This window comes from Nannobrachium achirus, assembly GCF_963921795.1.
Source record: "Nannobrachium achirus genome assembly, chromosome: 15".
Lineage (NCBI taxonomy): Eukaryota > Metazoa > Chordata > Actinopteri > Myctophiformes > Myctophidae > Nannobrachium > Nannobrachium achirus.
In genome coordinates this window covers 3,229,460-3,254,301 of record NC_137822.1, presented here as the reverse complement: position 1 = coordinate 3,254,301, position 24,842 = coordinate 3,229,460, and the positions used below count along the sequence as shown (strand labels likewise).

General features: G+C 45.1%; 1 protein-coding gene across 1 annotated transcript in view; it reads left to right on the top strand.

Moving 5' to 3' along the window:
- Nucleotides 1-21,507: 21,507 nt before the first annotated feature.
- The window catches only part of aebp1a (AE binding protein 1a), a gene marked incomplete at its 3' end in the record, with an annotated part of 29,997 nt that continues 26,662 nt past the window's right edge, over nt 21,508-24,842 (top strand). Inside the window, exon 1 of the mRNA XM_080742866.1 lies at nt 21,508-21,622. Within this exon, the coding sequence (XP_080598992.1) occupies nt 21,523-21,622 (100 nt within the window). The 5' untranslated portion in view covers nt 21,508-21,522. The remainder of the gene's footprint in view (nt 21,623-24,842) is intronic.

The window sequence follows — 24,842 nt, the reverse complement described above, 5'->3', positions numbered from 1 at the left end:
CATGTGTATGGAACTAACACACACTGGCTGTTCCTGGAATCTGTCTGGTAAACAAGGAAATGTCTCTTCCTGGTGGCAGAGAAGTGTACCTTTTTCCTCAATATTGAATGATTAAGAATGATTTTCATGTTGCCATGTCTGTAACCATTTTAGAAAAGCAATAAGCCACGCGAGGCTGAAGGTTACGTAGTATTTTATAACAGCTCCCAATCACAAGAGATCTGGTGGGAGGGGTTGTGTTTGACTTGTGTCAAACACAACCCCTCCCCTCTATGACAGGCATCAAACAGGTTGTTGTCTTTGATGCTAACGAGGTGTGCACAACAACCCCCCTTTGAAGTTCAAAGGGAGCAATTAAGAGCTTTGTCTGAGCTCCCCCCTCCACTGTTTCTGTTGATTTTCAAAAGTTAGACCCACCCCCTCCTCCGTCTTGCATTGATTTCATTGGCTGGTACGCCAAGATATACCAAGTTAAGCGTCATATGACAACACCAGACCAAGAAAACCAGTCCGCACAGAGAGTGGGCGGGTCTATGGGCTGGAGCCAGGCAAGTTAAACACAACGATAAACTAAACAAAAGAACAATCGGGTCAGTGGGGAACAAGGCAGCGTGGGTGCACTAGCTCAGCGTAGTATGGTCTGCTTCTGCCTTTTATAGCCAGCAGGGCGGGCCCGGGCCCTCCCTGCTGCCATCACGGAACCTCTGAACCACCGGCCAGTCAGCTGCCCCAGCAGCGGCATGCATGTTCCCCCAAGTTCATTGTCGATTGGTAGCCAGGGTTACAGCGGTTTGTGACTCTGCTGGCTCCACGGCTACTGCATTGGAACACAAATGCAGGATGGTAATAGACAATGATGATAATAATGATAATAACAATAAACAATATCCAATAATAATAATAATAACGGCCTCCCCGTCCATCACACGGTTGGAGACACTTGGCTGCGCCTCGTGACTTACAACACCTCCCGGCATGGGCGTTGATTTTTCTCTATTCAATGGGGGGCCTACTTTTGCATTTCTATAGGAGTAAGGTGTGAAAATCTGCAATGTAGCAGGAATGTGGATGAGTGAGACGACTCAGATGAGGGAGACTGTCTATAACTGGGTGCCTTAGCTACCAGGCGTACCCTATATTTCGGCCCATGCCTCCCAGCCATTATAAAATACTACGTAACCTTCAGCCTCTAGTGGCTAATTGCTTAAATAAACAGTATTTAATTAAACAGTGTCTATAAACAGTATTTAATTATAAACATTGTTTATCAGGACAGAGTTCTTACTCCACAGTCTGGCCTTAGGGCTGCTCAGTGATTGGTGGTTGACCGTACAGCTGTAGATGTCTCCCTGCATTGGAGTGAACTTCAGTCTGGAGAACTGGCTGAAGGTTCCATCCTTGTTGGGGTACGGGACACTGATGTCATCAGTGATGTCATCAGTCAGGTTGAGGATGTTCCTGGTCCAGCTGATGCTGACTGGAGCAGGGTAGAAGCCAATCACATGACAGATCAGAATGTTGGCCACGCCCACTTCTACCTCATGTTTGGTGAACATGATGGGGGTGTGTGGTTCTTCTGTAGACATAACACACACACACACGCACACGCACACGCACACACACACACACACACACACACACACACACACACACACACACACACACACACACACACACACCTGTTCAAGGTTCAAGGTTGTACTTATATTGTTACGTCTTTTGTACAGGTACAAAAGAGTAAAACGTATTCTTTTTCGGCTTCCTTACAGACAATGCAGTGGTATATATAAAATAAAGCAGAACAACAGAAAACAACACATCTAAAGATAAAATAATAAGTAATAATGACTTAGGAAGAAAGAGAGTGCAAAAGGCAAAAGAGCAAAGAGAATGAAAAGAGCATCCTCAGCTGTGCATAAAGTTTGGTGTATTTTATACACCAATGGCATTATTTTCCCATAGTAGCTACTGTACTTTAACTATTTGTAAGCAACTTCACAGTGTGTTCTATGTGCAAAAGGTCGGTATAATTAAAAACTTCACAGTATATATACAGTATGCAATAGGTGTTACTCTGCGAGTGTACAAATGGAACCAAATGGACCCTTACAGGTCTGTAACTCTGAGTGTACAAATGGAACCAAATGACACTCTTTGAGAACCACTAACATACTGCAGCTACACAATAAAATCCTCAGTGTTGAAGATTTGTTTCATTTTTCATTAAAACATGTTTTATATCATTAATATTTAAATGTTTTAATTAATGTCAAACACGGTACAGGATGTTCATAATTAGTGTAGTTAATATTAATTGTTGTGTTGCATTTACCTAGTTTCACAGGCGGGTTCTTGTAGACAGAGAGAGCAGTCCTCAGGTTTTCTTTGCAGACCTCCTGCTGTTCCAAAGCTCCTTGATAACCATCTGTGACGGTGATTTTTGGATACATGAAGTCAGGCTGATGCAACACCTCCTTCCCTTTGTTGAAGTCAGCGTACCAGTAGACCTCTCCATCCAGTCCAAACATGTCCTCTCTTCTATCAGTGTTTTTATCTGGGTCTGAACAGCCATCGACAGAAGTGTCCCTGTGTATCACTGTACAGAAAACACACATTACATCAATACATGAACATATACATGACAATGTATAGTGACAATGACTCATCACATGTTAAACATTGATGTTTGGTTGTAAAGTTCAATAAGAAGTTAATATTAAAGTAGCTTCATGTGAAACACTTTATTCACAAACGGGACACAATTCAAATGATTATATAATATTCTGAAACTGATTCATATGGAAGGCAGGCTTATAATGATTTGTATAATAACTAGGGCTGGGATGCGATTAAACATTTTAATCTAATTAATTACAGGCTCTGTGATTAATTAATCGCAATTAATCGCATTTTAATCGCACATCGATATTTGACTTGAGAAGGATTTTTTCAAGTAAAACACATTTTGTTGTACGAGTGAATCAACAAGTGAGTTTTTTAAATCTAAATTTCGCATCCACTGGGCCAACCAAAGCGCTCTGATCGGCTACTTCTCCCTTTGCGTTTGTTGTCTCTTCTTGGTTGGTGCATCGCTATATGATCGGTATGCCCGAAACTGAAGATTCTGTGGTGCAAAAACTAAGTGCGATTAAAATGCGTATTTTTTTTTTATCACGTTAATTTTCTGTAATTAATTAATCGCAATTAATCAGTTAAAGTCCCAGCCCTAATAATAACATAAATATGATTATACTTAGGGCTACTGCCTGGGATAACAACAGTAATAAATGTATAAATAATATGTTCTATATAATCACACTTACTTCCTGGGATGGATCTGACACGAAGTAGAGAGGAGAGGATGAGGAGGGTGGCTGGAATCTTCATCGTCACTGATCTGAACTGAAGTTCATTAAATGTAATTTAATGAAACAGACCAGATTAAACAGACCAGATTAAAATGATCAGACTAAACAGATCAGATTAAACAGATGTTTACGACAACAGAAGTTCTGCAGTCTGACAGAGAAAGAAGGAGGGTGTGTTCTGGTGTTTAGAGGTTGCCTGGTTAAAACTGCACTCAACACCACCCCCTGGTAGTAGCGGAAGTGTGTGATAGAGTCTGGTTTATTAACCAGGCAAATTTAGAGGAACCAGCCAATCAGAATAAAGATATGATGTCACATCATCTGTCTCCAGGGAGACCATATTCTGGAATTTTGAAGACAAACATAATTGGAAACACAGAAATAAACAAACAAAGAACTAACTAACTAGTAGGCTACAGTGCTCCTCTTCAGAGAGCAGATCCCCACCAGGCCGGGTTGGCTAACCAGGGTGTGTGCAGAGGTCAGAGGTCAAGCAGTGGTGACTGAGGGTCCTCTCAGTCCAACACCACTGGTACAACGTATATGTTCCCTGTGTATGTGTGTGTGTGTGTGTGTGTGTGTGTGTGTGTGTGTGTGTGTGTGTGTGTGTGTGTGTGTGTGTGTGTGTGTGTGTGTGTGTGTGTGTAACTACTGTTGTCTCATTCGCATCACATTGATATTTCCTCAGGAGACTTGTTTATTAACAGCCAAGACCACAACAGTCAACACTTTATCTTGTGTTAACACTAGTTGACTTGTGTGACATCCAACTGGACCTGCAGTGCTGACAATACAAGGTTTCTCCTGATATTCTGAAGTAATATAATACCACCAGTAACCACTAGATGACAACATGGCTGCATTCTATAACTATAGGCCTATGTCATGACAGCGATATAAGTTAGTTTCACACCTGTTGCAGCTTTCTGTAGGCCTACGTTTCTATACCATGTGGTTCTCAAATAACATGTCAAGGACCCCCAAATTGACACTTATTAGCCCGCGGTCCCCCATTTTAGAAGATTTCTACGGCTCTTCCCAACAATTTTAATCCCCTTATGCAGTTTGACATGCAGCTACGCCTATGGGATCCCTGGCTGGGGTCCCCCGTCCCCGGACCCCACTTTGAGAACCAATGTTCTATAGGCCTACACACTAACGCACAAAATACTGTTTACGGTCACCTCACCCAAACAACCACGGAGAAGGTAGGTCATTAACTCATTATAAATAATTTGTTTATTTTTGTGTAGCATATAAGTGTAGGTCTAGTCATTCTTCATATTTAGATGTTTGTTGTTTAGACAGACGTTAGGTTTGTTTGGGGTTTTCACCGGGTTTTCTAGTTTTGTTAACTTTAGGCTACTTGCTAGCCTAGCCCTGTATTCAGGGCTACTTGCTAGCCTTAATTGTTAATTTGGAGCATTAGCCAACATTTGTCTGTTGCAATAAGTGATCCAGACTTTGACAGCGGTTCATTATTAGTGTGGTAACCAGACAAATATTCTTCAGATTTTACCAAAACTTTATCTGTAATCCCAAAAGTCCATTGAGTTCAATGGAGGAGTGGTGCAAGCAAGCTTGAGGATTGGTCAATGAATGAACCTTCTGACTAATGAACCTTCTGACCAATGCCATGGCACCGGTCAAGCTTCACATCATGACATAATAGCCTAATAGGCAACCACACTTGTAATTTCTCAGAATTGGTCTGGTTGCCTTGCCCAGCTTTATTTAATCTAGAGTAACTGTGACCTTTTCTGTAACCCTCAATTGGCCTTTTCTGTACCCCCCAAAGTCCATTCTGTTCCATTCTAGTGTACTTTGAACTTGAAAGTCACCATGTTGCTTCTGGTGAGATGACGTGCAGTATGCGTTTCTCAACCCTTTTTTCTGCATGGGCACACTTTTCATGCCCCAAGAATCCATGGGCACACCAACATAATACGGGGGTGTAAATATCGTCACTGTCGGGAAGAAACCTTGTATCTCCAAGTTTCAAATGTGTATGTGTAAGGGGGTGGAAGACAGCGTTATTTCTTTTTTTTCGTTAAAATGTATTTCTTTGGAAACTCTTGTGTTTTATTATTATTTCTGTTAAGTGAATGCTATTTTATATGTTTCCCTTATTATACATTTACTTATTTGTTGTGTTTAATAACGTTATTTCTCCCTACATGAAACTCCCCTTCTGATATATGTGTGTGTGAAGAGCCTGATAGGTTAACCAGCGGCCGCTACTCGGCCAATGAGAAGAGACTGACGTCATGCCCGGCCAATGAGAGGCTAGTGTCGGGCAGGGGGCGGCCTTTATAAGTGGGACTCTGTCACTCTGTTACTGAACGTGAAAGGAGGAGGACGTGTGTGTGAGGCAGGTGAACAGGCAGAGGTGACCAGTGTTATGAGGGACTGAGGACAGACACAGGAGGGCATGAGCAGTGAGCCCTACCTAGAACTATTGATGATGAACTTGAGTGAGCTCCACAGTGCAACGCAGTGAGTCAGACAACACGGTGGCCCAGCAGAACCGGTGAAGTTCCCGCGGACCATCTATCCTGACCAGGCGAGCCGAGACGAGCCGCTCCATCCGAGCTGACTAGAGGGGTCGCAGTGGTGACAGTGGTGTCGTGCGCAATACCCGCACAGGCAGCCATTGGCTGCCTCCGTGTGAGTAGAGAATCTGTGCACCATTTGTCTCTTCAAGCCACCGACCTGAGTTATGCCAATAAGTTAAAGTATACAAGGATACTGGCCTATTTTCCTTGTTCGCAGATACGAAGGCCTGAGACGTAGATGTTACTGAAGAGTTGCTGTGTCCCTCTACACGTCTTCTACTCACCCTGCTTATTATCATAATTATTATTATTATTATACCTGCCTGCGCCTATTAGTATTATATATATAACACACGTCCTATTTGAGCTAATGATTTGCAATATTCATATTATTATATATACGCCTTAAATTGCTAAGTGGCGAATATTGCACCCGCACTTTAATTGTGCGGTGGGAATTGATAAAGGGAGGAAATTACCCGGGTTGTGATCTTATTGTTGGTTGTTTTTAGGTTTTTTAGTTAGAAGCGCTATTTAGGAGTGTTAGGGTTTTATTTGTGTTTTGAATGGTTTTATGGCGTATAGAAGCCCCTGTATTTTAGATAATAAAGAACTTGTTATACCTTTGGAAATACTGTGTCCGGCTCCTTCTCTCCTGGGTTTATATTGCTCTGAACACCTGAAAAACGTACCTGTGTGTCTTAAAAGGGTTATTATTATATATCTCCTTTTCCTCTTTTATAGAGGTGGCGTTGTCGGAAGTCTTATAATTATATATGGAAATGCTAATGATAATACTGAAATAATACACTTGAATCAAAAGGTGTGTACTATAATTATTTATTTGCAAATCCAAGAAAGTAAGGTGTTGACAAAGAGTACCAGTTTATTCTGGCTGTTAATGTGAGTCTGGCCACTCTTACATTTGACGTGGGTCGGCAGGATCGGGTACAGAGCAATATAAAGGAGAGATTGAACAATTGTGTGTGATTTAAACTTGTGGTTCGTAATGATGATGATGCCGGTTTACCCAGGCGCCCCCTGGCTGCCAACGTTTAAAGGTACGGAGGGCGAAACGAAATATAGAGAATGGAGGGTGCAGATTAGAGGGCTATTGAGCACCCAAGATGTCACAGAGGTAAAGAAAGTTGCTATCTTACTACAAACCTTAACTGATGAGGCTAGACGGCAGGTCAATGTATTGGATGACGGAGATCGAGACACAGTAGAAAAACTGTTTGCTTATTTAGACAGTGTGTATAAAGAAACGGTCCCTGTCTCAAAAGTACGCTCACAATTTTATAGTTGTACACAGCGCTCAGGGGAAAGTGTTAATGCGTTCATTCTAAGATTGAGAGAACTGTTTTGTGGGTTGCGACGATACGATGCCGCTACAGCCCCCTCCGATGCCGTTCTCCGAGATCAGTTTCTCCAGGGGTTAGCTGAGGGCCCGCTTGGCCAAGCCCTGCGCATATATGCTCGACGTCATCCCGACGAAGACTTCGCCGCACTACGACAGGAGGCCTTGACCTTGGACGTGGAACATGGAGGTACGCCAGCTACTGAAATTGTTTGTCATGCTATTAACCCAGTAACTGTCCCTGTGCCATCACAGACCTCTGCTTGGAGAGAGGAACTGAAGCGAGAAATAATGGAGGATGTCAAAACACAGATGAAGGGGTTTACGAAGGAATTGATGAACGAAGTGAGACCGCTCATGCAAGCCGCCGCTCCAGCTGTGCGCCCCGCGCCGCCGCCACCACAGCCAGCCTACGTGCCACCGCCGCGCCGTTATGCACCACCACAGAGAAATGAATGGGACAGGGAAGGCAGGCCCATCTGTCGACAGTGTAACCAGCCGGGCCATATAGCTAGATGGTGTGCGAACGGCCAGCCGCCGTTAAACTGAGTTGTCCTGTCGCCGCGGTCCAGTCGACAGGAGGTGAGGCATCTGTGCTACGAACCAGGGCCAATGATGTGTTTATTGGGCAATGTCCCACGGTTAATGTGCTAATGGGGAGCGTTCGATTACAAGGGCTGCTTGATACGGGGTCACAAGTCACTTTAATGCAACAGAGTTTATTTACTGAACACTTTTCCCAAACTGATTTAGGGACGGGGCCGCTCGTTTTTAAGTTACGGGCAGCAAACGGGCTGGATATACCCTACACTAATTATGCGGTATTTGATCTAGAATTGGAGGGAGTACGAATCCCGGGGAGGGGGGTCGTCATTGTTAAAGATGAACACTGTACGCAACCGCTCATTATTGGCATGAATGTAATAAGTGCATGCTGGCGTACTCTGTTCAAATGGCCTGGGAGGGTTGCTTTTCCCCCGCGCCAAGCAAATTCTCTATGGAGAGATGCGTTTGCTGCCTGCCAGCGCATTGAAACGGTGACGAATGATGATGGCTCCTTGGGCTATGTGTGGCCTGGTCGCCGTCAGAAGATACGAGTACCTGCTCAAAGTGAAGTGGTTGTATGGGGACGCACGCGCCGGGGCCCGCAAGGGACTGACTACGAGGCGTTAGTGGAGGCCTTGACGGACAGGCACCAGCTGGGGGTGGCGCGCGCCTTGGTCACTGTGCGGGGAGGGCGGGTTCCTATTCGCCTCTGTAATCCATTTCCCTATAGTGTCACCGTGGGACGGTACCAGAAGCTGGGGAAATTGTATCCGGTCCAGGATGCTGATGTCCGGGGGGACCGGGACCTGAGTCTGTCCATGTCTGCGGATGGCCTGGTGGAGGTCGCCCTGGTGAGTGCCACGGAGGACGGACCCGTGCGCACTCTGTCCCAGGAGCTCCAGGGGCTCGCCGATCGAACTGATCTACCCCAGGGGGAACAAGAGGAACTGCAGGCTATGCTGACGAAGTGGGAGAAGGTGTTTGCTGTACATGACGAGGATTTTGGACAGACGGAGGCAGTACAACACCAGATCCATACCGCTGACGCTGCGCCTATACGTGAGCGACACCGGCCGCTGCCGCCCGCCATGTATAAAGAGATGAAGATCTTGCTAAGTGACATGATGGACAAGGGAGTGATCACTGAGAGCTGTAGCCCGTGGGCCGCGCCGATCGTTCTGGTGAAGAAAAAAGATGGCAGCTGGAGGTTCTGTGTCGACTACCGTAAGCTGAATGCAGTAACGCACAAGGACGCGTTTCCCCTGCCGCGCATCGAAGAGACGTTGACGAGCTTGACTAAGGCCCAGTGGTTCTCGACTCTTGACTTAGCCAGTGGATATTGGCAGGTGAGCATGGATCCACGGGATCAAGAAAAAACTGCCTTTACGACCCCTTTGGGGTTATTTGAGTTTAAACGAATGCCCTTTGGGCTGTGTAATGCGCCAGCCACATTTCAGAGACTTATGCAACACTGTTTAAGTGGCCAAGTGGCCGAGTCTTTATTCGTTTATTTAGATGATATTATTATATACTCCCCTGATTTCTCTTCTCATCTACAGCACCTGGATCGCGTGTTCCAGCGGTTATGGAAACACGGGCTTAAACTGCGCCTGGACAAATGTAAGCTGCTACAACGTGAGGTGAAGTTTCTGGGCCACGTCGTGGACCGAGAAGGAGTGCGGCCGGACCCAGACAAATTGGTGGCAGTCCGGGGGTGGGCCACTCCAACGACGGTACGGGAGGTTCGTGCGTTCTTGGGCCTCGCAGGTTATTACCGCCGGTTTGTGGAGGGCTTTGCTGCCATTGCACGGCCACTAAATAACCTGTTAATTGGGATCTCCGTTGATAATAAGTCCTCACAGCAGCTGATTAGGTGGACCACTGAATGTCAAAATTCATTTAATGCGTTAAAGAGTGCCCTCACTCAAGCTCCTGTACTGGCGTATGCGGACTATGATCAACCTTTTGTGGTTTATACAGATGCGAGTAACCAAGGCCTGGGCGCTGTGTTGGCTCAAATGCAAGATGGGAGAGAACGAGTTATTGCTTATGCAAGCCGCAGTTTGCACCCCACTGAACAAAATGATGCTAATTATAGTTCCTTTAAACTAGAATTATTGGCTCTTAAATGGGCTGTCACGGAAAAGTTTAAGGATTATTTGGCTGGAGCTCATTTCACGATTTTCACAGACAATAACCCGGTGGCGCATCTCCAGACAGCTCGACTAGGAGCCATAGAGCAGCGTTGGGCGGCGCAACTGGCGTCGTTCACGTTCGATATCAAGTACCGCCCAGGAAAAAATAATGCTAACGCTGATGCCTTGTCCAGGTTCCCCGTACAGCCTACGACAGTTGCGGCGGTGGAGCTGACGCCTGCAGCCACGAACAGCCTTGGTGAGTGGCAGAGCGCGCAGAGACAGGACAAGGATATCCAAATGGTGATGCGGTGCGTAGAGAGGGGCACGCACCCCACCTTGACGGAGAAGAGGAATTGGACGAGAGGGGCGGTCCAGTTATTACGGCAGTGGACGAGGCTGCGCGTGGAAGGGGGGGTATTGTATCGTCATGTGACTGACCCTTATACCCAAGAAGAGTACTTACAGATTGTTTGTCCCAATTCCAGGCAGGAGGAGACGTGGAGAGAGATGCATGTGGCCGCTGCGCACGCTGGTGTGGATAGGACTCTAGCACAGCTCCGCAGACGATTCTATTGGCACGGCATGGAGGGGGAGGCACGTCGCTATCATCAGGGGTGCGTTAATTGTGGCTTACAGAAAACTAGGATGGAGCCTAGGGCTCCTTTACAGCCGTTTGAAGTTTCCTACCCTCTAGAAGTGGTGGCGATTGATTTTCTCACGTTGGGGCGACCAGCAGACCCCTGTCAGAATATCCTTGTAGCAACTGATTTATTCACTAAATATAGTTGGGCTATTCCGACACGTGATCAAACTGCTCAGACCACTGTCCGTGCGCTATGGACCCATGTAATCCAGCCTTTCGGTTGTCCAGCTCGTTTTCACTCGGACAGGGGGGCCAACTTCGAGTCCGCCCTTATGCAACAATTATGTAATAATTATGGTATTACCAAGAGCCGTACGACGCCCTATTATCCGGCCGGAAATGGTGGCGCGGAACGATTTAATCAAACGTTACTTAATCTGTTGCGTTCTTTGGATGCTGACAAGCACGGCCGATGGCCTGAGCATCTCCCCGAACTGGTTCACGCTTATAATAACACTCCCCACAGTGCCACTGGCTATGCCCCAACGTTTCTGATGTTTGGTCGCCATCTGCGACGCCCCGTAGATGTAGAGCTAGGAGTGCAAGCTCAGCAAAATAGGCTTACTGTAGGAGACTGGGTCCATGATCACAGACGGAAACTAAATGACGCTTATCGTACTGCAGGGCATAGGATGGGAGGTATGGCCGAGCAGAGAAAGCGCATGTATGACAAACGGGCGGGTATCCCACCGTTGGTACCGGGTGAGCGAGTGTGGGTGAGGAATCGGAACAGACAAGGCCAAGGGAAGCTGGCTTCATGGTGGGACCCCGAGCCGTTTGTGGTAGTGGGCACGGTAGGAGATGCGGGAGTGGTGTATAGGATTCGGCCAGAGAAAGGAGGGCGGGATCGAACAGTACACAGGAACGCGTTGAAGGTCTGTGTAGCGCCTCGTGAGCTGGGTGGGAGAGTTGAGCCAGTGTCTCCACCACCAGCGCCTGGTCCAATATGGAGACAGTGTTATGGGTTCTTCCCCACGGCTCCGCGCCGTTCGGGGAGAGTCAATCTGGGACAGCCACCTCAGCGTTATAGCCCAGGTTAAGCTAGCTGCAGGGACTGCCAGCGATTTAAGTAGGGGGGAGTGTAAGGGGGTGGAAGACAGCGTTATTTCTTTTTTTTCGTTAAAATGTATTTCTTTGGAAACTCTTGTGTTTTATTATTATTTCTGTTAAGTGAATGCTATTTTATATGTTTCCCTTATTATACATTTACTTATTTGTTGTGTTTAATAACGTTATTTCTCCCTACATGAAACTCCCCTTCTGATATATGTGTGTGTGAAGAGCCTGATAGGTTAACCAGCGGCCGCTACTCGGCCAATGAGAAGAGACTGACGTCATGCCCGGCCAATGAGAGGCTAGTGTCGGGCAGGGGGCGGCCTTTATAAGTGGGACTCTGTCACTCTGTTACTGAACGTGAAAGGAGGAGGACGTGTGTGTGAGGCAGGTGAACAGGCAGAGGTGACCAGTGTTATGAGGGACTGAGGACAGACACAGGAGGGCATGAGCAGTGAGCCCTACCTAGAACTATTGATGATGAACTTGAGTGAGCTCCACAGTGCAACGCAGTGAGTCAGACAACACGGTGGCCCAGCAGAACCGGTGAAGTTCCCGCGGACCATCTATCCTGACCAGGCGAGCCGAGACGAGCCGCTCCATCCGAGCTGACTAGAGGGGTCGCAGTGGTGACAGTGGTGTCGTGCGCAATACCCGCACAGGCAGCCATTGGCTGCCTCCGTGTGAGTAGAGAATCTGTGCACCATTTGTCTCTTCAAGCCACCGACCTGAGTTATGCCAATAAGTTAAAGTATACAAGGATACTGGCCTATTTTCCTTGTTCGCAGATACGAAGGCCTGAGACGTAGATGTTACTGAAGAGTTGCTGTGTCCCTCTACACGTCTTCTACTCACCCTGCTTATTATCATAATTATTATTATTATTATACCTGCCTGCGCCTATTAGTATTATATATATAACACACGTCCTATTTGAGCTAATGATTTGCAATATTCATATTATTATATATACGCCTTAAATTGCTAAGTGGCGAATATTGCACCCGCACTTTAATTGTGCGGTGGGAATTGATAAAGGGAGGAAATTACCCGGGTTGTGATCTTATTGTTGGTTGTTTTTAGGTTTTTTAGTTAGAAGCGCTATTTAGGAGTGTTAGGGTTTTATTTGTGTTTTGAATGGTTTTATGGCGTATAGAAGCCCCTGTATTTTAGATAATAAAGAACTTGTTATACCTTTGGAAATACTGTGTCCGGCTCCTTCTCTCCTGGGTTTATATTGCTCTGAACACCTGAAAAACGTACCTGTGTGTCTTAAAAGGGTTATTATTATATATCTCCTTTTCCTCTTTTATAGAGGTGGCGTTGTCGGAAGTCTTATAATTATATATGGAAATGCTAATGATAATACTGAAATAATACACTTGAATCAAAAGGTGTGTACTATAATTATTTATTTGCAAATCCAAGAAAGTAAGGTGTTGACAAAGAGTACCAGTTTATTCTGGCTGTTAATGTGAGTCTGGCCACTCTTACATATGTTTCTTCGCAAAGTAAAGCCTTGCTTCATCGTACGAGGCTGTTGCACAACAGTAGTGAAAACAGCAGATCTACAAGCACACAACGCCTTGCACCGCAGATGTTCGTTCAGTGGGCTAACAGGTCTCTGTCTCCCTTCTTCCCAGTTCTTAAACAGAAAATGTGGGATACCAATTCTATCCAATCAGGAGGAGAGAGAACTCACGCAGGATACAGGATAGTGAAATTGGAAGTGATGACACAAAGAAATGAGCAGACAACATCGGAACTGGAACACTATAACATTTAACCGATACATGGTTCTCTCTCTCTCCTGATTGGCTGAAGTTGGCAACCCACCTGAAAATGTATTTTCTGCTTTACTAAATACCTGGAGAGATTACGGAGCTGTTACTGAACAAACACTCTACTTATGTCTCTCTCTCTATCCCTTTTCTCTCAATCTCTCTCATGCACACATGCACATCCTTTAGTAGAGGATGTTAGACAGATGGACTGACAATGCTATAATTTATACTCTAGATCGGCTATTTATAGCTCTAGATCAGGGGTGGGCAACTTTGATGATGGGGCCACTACATTTTCACACTCACTCCAGAGGGATACAATGCATATACATAGCAAAAATAGCAGATCTACAAGCTCAAAATCCCGAAAAGTAACTTTTGTTTTAAAATGTATATGTTCTTATGTTAACTTTATGGACTTAAATACAAATACATTGGACATAAAAATGCAATAACATTTTAATACTAGTCATTAAGCTACTAACGGAAGTAATTAAAGCATTAAAGCATTTTTCCATGTTTGGAATTGTAACAGCTGAAATCAATAATATATCAGTACTCCAATATTAACCTGCGAGCCGCATTAAGTGAAGGTGGGGCCGGGGCCGCATGTGGACCCTGGGCCGCCAGTTGCCCATGTATGCTCTAGATCAGCGATGTTTGGCACACAACACCATCGTATGGGAATGGTGCCATGTTAAACTCTCTAAAATCCCCAACTCCATTTTGAACCTAGAGCTGCATGGTGGGATGTAGCATCAAACGTTTTCTTATTTATTTTCTTGAAATAACACAATTAAACACAATCCCACATGCAGGCACACACCACATGCAGGCACACACACTCAAATATACACACACACACACACACACACACACACACACACACACACACACACACACACACACACACACACACACACACACACACACACACACACACACACACATTCTGAGCACATCTGTATGCAATTTGAGCTGTGTGTTCTCCTCAGATGTCAGACAGTTCTACCTCCTGCTCGCCCCCGCATGCATGTATCCATTAAAGGAGACAAAGTAATGAAAGGTTTAGGACAGGGGTCTTCATCGTTTTTTCTGAACTGTAGGCCTACTGTACTTGTGCTTTTCCTAATGCGAACTGCTAATAAAGTATTCAGTCAGTTAGTCAGTCAGTCAGTCAGTCAATCAGTCAGTCAGTCAATCAAACACACACACTATTCTCAGACATTTAACAACTTAAACCCTCAATACTTGTCTGCTCTTTTTTCCCCCCCTCCACACCAAACCTCTTCCCCCGAAAATAGCAATGTTGTGGTGGGCATGTAGATCCGCTACTTTTGCCTAATGTTCCCCAACCTTCCCCCAGAATATAGGGATGCTAGGGTTCAAGGCCCCCCTACAGTAAGGCTAGTTTTATTTGTACTACACATTTCAACAATAAGGCAATTCAAAGTGCTTTACACAGAACATCAAGCGAAGGAAACACAATTAGGGCCTATACAACGACATTAGGATGCGAGGTGCTCATTCGGCTGATGTTTTGGACAGGGGACGTCAACCATGTCCACCTAGAAAGGTCCACGCAGAAAGCACAGTGGAAGTGGGACATGTAAATAAAAAAATCAACACTTCTTTGGTATATTTTCCCATTTTTTTCTTGCATAGGTAAGGCCTACTGTGTTTTATTTGTCTGTCATTTAAATGCGCGTTTCAACAGAAAGCACAGACAGTGGAAGTGGGCGACGACGAGTAAATAAAAAAAAAACACTTCTTTGGTATTTCCCCCTTTTTTTCCTGCATAGGCCTACTGCGTTTTATTTGTCTGTCATTCAAAGTTAAGAGTTAAAAAGTCCCCAATTGAAACAAAACGCGAACAAAACAAGCACAAAAGCTTTTGATGTATCCTTTTAGTTGACCTTGTCTGGTACAAGGTCAACTAAAAGGAAGTGTACCGTCATAAAACTGTTTAGCTCCCAAGCCACGAGGTCCAAAACATCAGCCGAATGAGCTCCTCGCCATTAGGATACATAAAACAAAAGAGAGAAAAATAAATAACATTACAGCGCAGAAGAAAGAAAAATAACTCAATCAAATGCAACGGAGCGGAAAACAGTAAGGTATTTAGTTGTTGTGATGGAATAAGAGTGGCATTACACAGCATTAGACTGCAACACAGGTATTTTAATTATACCCCCGTTGAAGACCTGTGGATAGTTAAAAAATAATCTCCAAAATAATCAATCTCTGATGCACACATGCACATCCTGTAGTAGAGAATGTCAGACAGATGGACTGAAGATGCTATAATTTATACACTAGATCAGCTATTTTTACTCTAGATCGGCCATTTTTGGCACACAACACCATCGTATGGGAATGGTTGTGTCATGGTAAACTCTCTAAAATTACCAGCTTCATTCTGCACCTAGAGCTGGTGGGATGTACATCAACATTGTTTTCATGACACCCGTGGTATAGGGTTAAAGTATAATTTCCAAAAGAATCAACCGCTAGTCATCAAAGCCATATGATGGCGTTCGCATTTCACACTATGTCAGACAGACAATAAAAAACCTTGAAAACAGCTCTAATCCCTGCCTGGTTTTATGGATGGAGCCTCTAGTTTTTATGTGAAAAAAGATCTTCACCAGATAACAACACCGTTGTTTCAATGAAACATTAGAAACAGATGGAAGGACAGGAAAACATGGTGGTATGTCGGAACAGCACCAGAAAGCTGCCTGGAAGAGACTGTTGCTTCAAATTACACGCACGCACACGCACACGCGCGCGCACACACACACACACACACACACACACACACACACACACACACACACACACACACACACACACACACACACACACACACACACACACACACACTAACACACATTTTATGTCGGTGATTTTATGAATGCCATTTTTACAATTGTTTGTAATTCTTACCTGTAAACTGGCATATTCTTTCAGTGCATGCATGCCAGTGTGCCACTAGCACACTGGCAAGTATAACTCTAATTCCAACACACAAAGTTTCCAACACCTAAATATCTACATGTCTAATCATAATCCTACAACCCCAAACATTTTGACAGCAACATTTTTTTATTTAGTTTTAGTCATAGTCTTTTGATTAAAGTTTAATTTAGTTTTAGTCATATTTTAGTCTTCTGAAACCGAGCGCAAGCAAACTTAAAATGACACGCCTTTTAGTAACTATTGGATCTCTTCTCCACTAGTCCCTCCCTAACATTTTAGCATGGTTTTTATTTGTTGACAAAATTGTCAATATAATTAGTCTTTTAGTCATCATAGCTTAGTTTTTATTTATTTTCCGTCAGTTAAAAAAGGTAGTCGACAAACATTATTCATTGTAAACATATCTCTAAAACACGCCCACACACACACGCACCCACATACACACACAACTAACCACCCCCACACATGCACACACAAGTTGCAGGTAATAAGCTATGGCAACATAAAATCATTCCAAATTAAAGCTTTTGGTGCATAATAAAAGAAGCATGCTGATTTATATAATGACTAGGTAATTCAAGTGAACCGCGTCACAAAGTATGATTACAATGTCGTTGTTTATTCTTCCAAATGTAGTTTAACGGTGAGTCGGCGAGGCTAAATGGTGTGTCATCTAATGCAATTCAAGTTAAGGACCCCCTTCTGAAAATGTTTTGTGCCAGGAAGGGACCCCCGAAAGGGCCTTTCTGTGTGGAGTTGGCATGTTCTCACCGTGTCTCCTTGGGTAGATACCCTCACAAAAACATGCAGTAATCCTGGTCTCGATAATGCCTCCCCCTGGCCACACGTTTTCTTTCCCTTGGCGCAAAAAGGGATAACCACGCCCCAAACTCATTTGATTGGTCACGGCACATTTATGACCCGCCCGCGGAAGCTTGTGATTGGCTGAACCGGAGGTTCGCTGTGTTCACTTGGACCGCGCGGAGGTGGCGAAAGTCAGGGGGATGAAGATTTACTATTCTGTCCCCCAGTGTATGTAACTCGGATAGCGCTTAGTCGGCTCATGCGACCTTCGCAACGCTTGACACGGCGACTCGCTCGCTCCCGCTCGCTCACCGGTGTCTCGCGTGGATCAAGGTTTCCTGAGACAGCGCACCTCTGTCATCTCCACCGAAAACAAGCACTCAGGGTGTGGTTATCCCTTTTTCCTCCCAGAGAAAGAAAACTAGCCCCCTGGCCAGCCGGGCGCCTGATGGAGGGGAAAGGAATCGGTTGGAATAACGTGTTCCTTCCATGCACTATGTCCAACCTGAGAAGCTCCTCCCTTTCAGGTGATAAGAAGCGGCCTGATCTCTCCTCATGCACTGAAGGAAGCATGAGCCCAGTTCGGGGCCCTCCCCAGGTTGGCAGAGGGAGAGCAATTCCCAGGATTACAGCTTAGGCAATTGCACTGGGTGAATAATGGGTTGCAAAATCGTGGGATAAAAATATATTAAAAAGATCACACCCAATGTGAAGTGAGCGGTGGTCATAACGTCTTCAGACTAGGATTTGAGTCTAGGATGTACAGGCTATGCTACACACACACGTTTTACTATGGCAAAACGCTGAGGAAAAAGGATACAGACACACACCCAGCCACTCTATGGAGCGGTTTACCACCGCTCAAAAAGAAAACAGATTGTGATTGTGGTGCTATACTAGTAAGACGCCTCAGGGCAACATGCGTCAATTCTTTGCCATCTGGCCAGTGATGTATATCGGAACAGTTACCCATATATGGAGACCCCTGGTACCCATATATGGAGATCCATGTACTGTATATGGAGATATGCTGTGAGAGCCCAAACATGCTTATTCAGTTATTCATTGTGTGAAAGTCCTATGATGTTTATGACATCTGACATCATACCCTTTTATGCCCATACATGGAGATCCCTGTTTGTAGAACCATCCACACAGATATGGGCTGTCTTAGCCATCTGTCTTGGCCATATATGGATTCTGTTAGTGCTGTATGTGGCCGATGTGGCCTCCTTATATGGGCAGTCCTGTTAGATATGGGCTTAATATTGATGACATCAGGGAACTCTATATATGGGCATAAAAGGGATTCTGTTAGTGTGCCATCACAGTGAAGCCAGAGCGTGATGTCAGAGCGGCAAACCCATTCTGTTAAGAGTGGTTCCCCTGACATCACAGTAAACCCATCGACCTGTGATGTCACAGGGGAACCACAGTGTCAGGCGTGACCTATAGAGATACACGGATAAGTTGTGCCGGTTTTCATAGTTAACTGCGTCCTACGGTCGCAATTAACTACTTTAGCTGGGGACCCCCTGGAACCCCACCAACCAAGGACCCCCGGGGGTCCCCAGACCCCACTTTGAAAACCAATGCTCTAATGAAGAGAAGATGATGAATAAGAATGGAATGTCCCTCCCACACTGACGCTACAATCTTTTACTCAGCATCAAAAACAGTTATACTTACATCCTCACATCTGGTCATAATTAATCACATTGAAGGAATGTTGTGTGTAACCCATTACTGCCTGTTAGGATAAATTATGATACATAATTATGTTATTGGTGTATGAGTCTCATATGACCATATAAAGGCATAATATGAACTGAACGTACAGTATATAAGAGACCACATTTTGGTCGCATACTGTAGGTTCAGGCAAACTGATTAAAGGTCATAATAACTTTGAATGCCCTGAATAGAATCATGTTTTGGTTTATACTGTATGTCACCAGACTCACTGTCTTCCTCTGTCTGATATAAGTCACTAGTGGTGGAAAACACTACGTGGCACTTTCTTCCTGTTACTTCCTTGTTATGATATGGGAACGAATCAATATGTTCCACGCTTCTTACTGTCATAAACTGTATGTCTTTATATACTGAATGTAACTTCCATTTTGGGAGAGAGAATGCTCGACCTACCGTTAGGGTGGGGAGAGATTTAGAACTGTCTGTCTACCTTGTCTGTCTCTCCTCAATACAGCAATCTAAGATCAGTCCTTTGGCTCGTCTCTTCTTATTTTGGTTATGGATTTGATCCATAATCCATATTTATTTAACATTAATATTAATTTACATTTCACTGCCGGACATAGTTCTCTTATGTAATAAATAACATATAATGTAGTATTCTAGGTATCAATGTGCGATATCACATCACTCGGGACATGTTGAATGTGTGTCTGTTTTGCCAGATGCATCGTGTCTCTCATTTGGAATACCTCTCAGTCTGCAGGTCACTAACTTTAAGACCATAACATGTTAAAGGAGCCTCTTTAATCTTAACACAGCCACTTAAGAATGTTGTGAGAGGCACCTCCTCTCCTCTCCAATCCTCTCCAACTCTCTTCTCTCATCTCATCTCCTCTCCAATCTTCTCTCCAACCCTCTTCTCTTCTCCTCTGCTCACCAAACCTCTCTTTTCAAATCCTCACAAAATCCTCTCCTCTCATCTCCTATCCTGGCCTCTTGTCTCATCTCCTCCTTTCCTGTCTTTATCTCTTCCTTTCTTTCCCAGGCAGGGGCGTCACACCAAATTCTGGGACCTGGGTACAAGGATTCACTGCGGGCCCCCCATGAATGTTATGTTAACTATTGAAAAATAGCAGATATACAAGCTCACAGCGCGGCACCGAGTGCCACACTGCAAGCTTGTAGATCTGCTATTTTAGAAAAATTGTGAAAATGTGTGTTTCCAATGTTAGTGGTGCTCAAACTTTTTCATGTCAAGGACCCCTAAGATGATATGTATTTAGCCACAGACCCCATTTCAAAATATTTAGTTCCAGGGACCCCCCAGAAGCAAAATTTGAGTTACAAATGTTTGCTTAAAGGGGAAGACCACCATTTTCAATATTGAACTATGTCATTAATATACCTTAGAGGAGTTGTGTGGAAATAGAAAAATCACACCTTGTGAACTGAGTGGTGGTCAAATAAAAAGAGTCAAATACATGGATTGCAAGGTTGCTCATGCTCAACAGTGGCAGTGGTTTGTATTGTAACTTGATGACATCACACATTGTACTTCAAAAATAGCAGATCTACAAGCTTGTGCCGCGCTGTGAGCTTGTATATCTGCTATTTTTCAATAGCTAAAGTTACTAGGGCCCCTCCACCTTGGGCCCTAGTAACTCAGTCCCACTTTTCCCCCCCTTGTGACGCCCCTGTTCCCAGGCCAGGAATGTGACGCGTTCCTGAACGCTCCTCCCCCATCATCATGTGCAGAGTGAGTGAAGTGACTGAGAGAGAGGGGGTGCAGGGCTATGAGGGAGCCAGTCTGCACTGGGACTGAGGAGTGGGTGAGTGGAGGAGCAGAGTCGAGTAGAGAGAGAGAGGGAGGCGAACTGCTCTCAAACTTCATTCCAGACAGCATGCATTTCCTTTCCTCCACCACTGCCAAGGGGGCTGCTAGGCTTTAAAAACCTCCAGCCCTCTGCAGTCAGTCTCCTCCTCTCTCTCTCTCTCTCTCTCTCTCTCTCTCTCCCTCTCTCTCTCGCCCCCACCAAGTATAGGACAAGAAGGCTCCACACACACCCCTCCACAAATCGTACATGTCCAGTCCTCCCCACCGTGGCCGAGGAGACGCAACAAGGTGAACGCGACGACGTCTCCGTGCCTCGAGGAAGAATCCTTCGTGGACACAGTAGCAGTAGAGTAAAGGTTGGTGGTCGTACTTGGAGGACAGCTGGATCTCTGGCAGGAGCCTCATGGGGTTTTGGTTATAAAGCTTGACTGTGAGGAGCCTGGGATTTGTCCATCCATACATCTCTCCTTTGACAGATCTTCACCTTAAAAAAAAAACTTTCCTGAAGGAATTTTGATTTGGTCATTGTGTTTCCGAGTTAAAGATGAGGGTCTACGTGTTGGTGGTCTGGGTCGTTCTGAGCTGCTTGTGTGTTGTCGTGGCCGCTGCTTCTGCTGCTGCTTCTGCTGCTGCTTCTGCTGCTGGGGATGGAAAACAAAGCCATCTCTCCTCCGGAGGCCAGGCGTCCATGACGGATCTGAAAGGACCGGATAAGAAGGCCAGGCTGGAGACAGAAGGAGAGGAGGATGATGCTACGATGATGATGATGATGGATGAGCCTCCCGTTGAAGAAGCCGTGGAAGAAGACAAGACCAAAGCCAAGAAGAAGAAGAAGAGTCCAGAGGAGCTAGAGGCTGGTAAGTCATCCTCATCCTCATCATCATCTTCACGTCTTCTCTTCTCACAGACACAGTGATTCAGCGCTTTTACCGTAAACACTCACAGCAGAGCGGCAGCTGTGTCAGATCAGATGATCGTGAACTTTTGTCACACAGCTGCACTTGCTTAATGAAACACATGTGGGCCAGAAACCCAACATGCCCAACACACTTAAAACTTGAAGCCTGTCTGTCTGGCGTTCAGATATGGCCTGTCGTATAATTGTATATTTCTGGGTGTACCGCATGTGTGTGCATGTCTGCTGTATCATGTTTCATACTGTATGTGCATGTGCCCACGTGCGTGCTTCACGTTTGTGTGTGTGTGCGTGTGTGTGTGCGTGCGTGTGTGTGTGTGTGTGTGTGTGTGTGTGTGTGTGTGTGTGTGTGTGTGTGTGTGTGTGTGTGTGTGTGTGTGTGTGGGGACAGGGAATTACTACTTTGTGGGGACCCCACAAAGATAGTACAATCCTTGCACAATACCTTGTGGGTACTTATTAATAGGTCCCCACAAGGTGCTTAGGGGTTAGGTTAAGGGTTAGGGTTAGGGTTAGGGTTCAAAATGAATGGAATGTCCCCACAAAGATAGTAGACTATGTGTAATGTCCCCACAAAGTAGCAATTGCAAACCTGTGTGTGTGTGTGTGTGTGTGTGTGTGTGTGTGTGTGTGTGTGTGTGTGTGTGTGTGTGTGTGTGTGTGTGTGTGTGTGTGTGTGTGTGTGTGTGTGTGTGTGTGTGATGTGCAGAGAATGTTAGAGAGGCAGCAGGGCTGAAATATCTAAAAAGGCCTTTTGGTGAAAATATTGAAAATAGCAGACCTCCAAGCTCACAACGCTTTGCAGCGTGACGCGTTGTGAGCTTGGAGGTCGGCTATTTTCAGTGCTTGATACCACACTAAACTAAGCGTAAAAAAGGCGATGTATGGATAGACACAGAGTGGGCAATTATTTCAGCATGATGCATTCAAGTTCAGGAGAGTTTGGACAAGGCAATTCTCTTGAATGCTGCCTTCAGGTATGGCATGGAAAGAGGGGGCATTTGCATTTCTTTCAACATAGTAAAAACTGCATTCATGGTCTGGAGAGGGCACTTTTTACGGACGGGTAAAAGGGCAGGGGCTCAAGCCCCCTTTGATGTCTATAGCCCCTTTTCGACTGCAGCTTTAGCACCCCACCACACCACACTACACCACACCGCACCATATAAAAATATCTACATTTTCCATTGCACAAAAGTACCCCTATCGGTAAGAAACAAATTGTCCCTTATAACTGTGATTATAATACAAAATACATTTGCATTACAACTATCCTAAATTATAATACACTATAATGGATTATAACTGTGCTTATAGTGTATTATAATCACAGGCCAAACAGGGCCAAGCTCAGACCTACTCTAGGTTGGATACGTTTTAGTACCTTGTTTAGTACCACTTTCACACCACCCTCAGTCCTTGTAGTGGAAAACCTGGCACAAGTGGACGGTGTGCTGTGGAGTTGTGTGGTGTGGTGTTGTGTTGTGTTGGGCCATTGGAAAAGGGGCTTAAGTGTGCATGTGCCTGCGTGCATGCATGCATGCATGCTTGCACGCTTCCCTACGTCCTGTCTCTACTCTCAGACGCAGCATGCAGCCAAAGAGAGCGTGGAGGCTCCACAAACAACAGGAAAGAGTGCAATCAGTCAGCCAGTGAGTGAGGCCGGCCAGGCCAGGCTATAACATTTGGTTTGCATTGAGCAGCAAGCAGCCCACACTCACTCTGTTGTCTGCAGAGGCTTCACAATGGGTAGGAAAGTGGGACTGAGTTACCAGGGCCCAAGGTGGAGGGGCCCTAGTAACTTTAGCTATTGAAAAATAGCAGATATACAAGCTCACAGCGCGGCTGCGAGCTTGTAGATCTGCCATTTTAAAGTCGTGAAAATGTGTGCAAATCTTTGAATATGTATTTTTTAAGCGAACATTTGTAACTCAAATTTCGCTTCCGGGGTGGTCCCTGGAACTAAATATTTTGAGATGGGGGGTCCGTGGCCAAATTCATATCATTTTGGGGATCCTTTCCTTCATATGAAAAAGTTTGAGCATCAAAAATAGCAGATCTACAAGCTCACAGCGCGGCACTCTGTGCCGCGCTGTGAGCTTGTATATCTGCTATTTTTCAATAGTTAACATTCATGGGGGGCCCGCAGTGAATCCTTGTACCCAGGGCCCAGGATTTGGTGTGACGCCCCTGGTTGTCTGCTCCTCTCTCTGCCTCCACATTTCTTACCCCTGAAGGAGTCAAATGTTCCTCTTCTTCAGACGGCCATTTGTCTCTGTCACTGTTTAGAGAACGGAACACAGATGGCTCACATGCACTTATCGACCGTCGCCCCATAAAGTTTGCATTTGTCACATCACACTTTTACAGGTGCGAAGCAATGTGCGGCATGCACGGTTTGCAGTATGTGATGCAGTCACCAAGTCACCACGACTAACTTCAGTTCAGTTGGATTGCATAGAGACGGGAGACGGCATGTCTTTCTAATGGCTAAAACTTTAGTCCTTTAGTGTCTAAAATAGACACTAGTAGATAGTGGCACACCAGATTTAAATAGTAGATCTACAAGCTCACAAGGCATGTTTTTTTCTTTACACCTGTAAACCTGTGATTTGACATTAAAGTTGAGTTGAGTCCAGTCAGCTGTGGGGGTCTGACCGTCTGACAGGCACGTGCACACATAGACATCGAAGCCCTTTTATCCATCTGTAAAAAGTACCCTCTCCAGACCATGAATGTATAGTTTCACGATGGTGAAAGAAATGCAAATGCCTTACCTGAACTGAAGGCAGCATTCATTTCAATGTCACTCTCCTGAAACTCACCGAAAATAGCCGACCTCCAAGCTCACAAGTTGTGAGCTTGGAGGTCTGTTATTTTCGATATTTTCACCAAAAGTGCCCTTTTAGAAATGTCAGCCCCTGCCTCTCTAACATTCTCTGGACGTCCCTGGGGGTCTGACATGCTCTTGGCATTGAGACCACACAGGTTCCATGACCTGGATTCTCCACCAGTCATACTGCGTTGGAACTGATCTTTTCTTTTTTTCTTTTTTACGTTTGCTTTCCTGGATGATTTGTTACTTAATATCCCAGTAAATGAGTATGCATGACATGTCTGTGCAACGTTTTAGAAAAAAGTCCAATATAATTATACATATA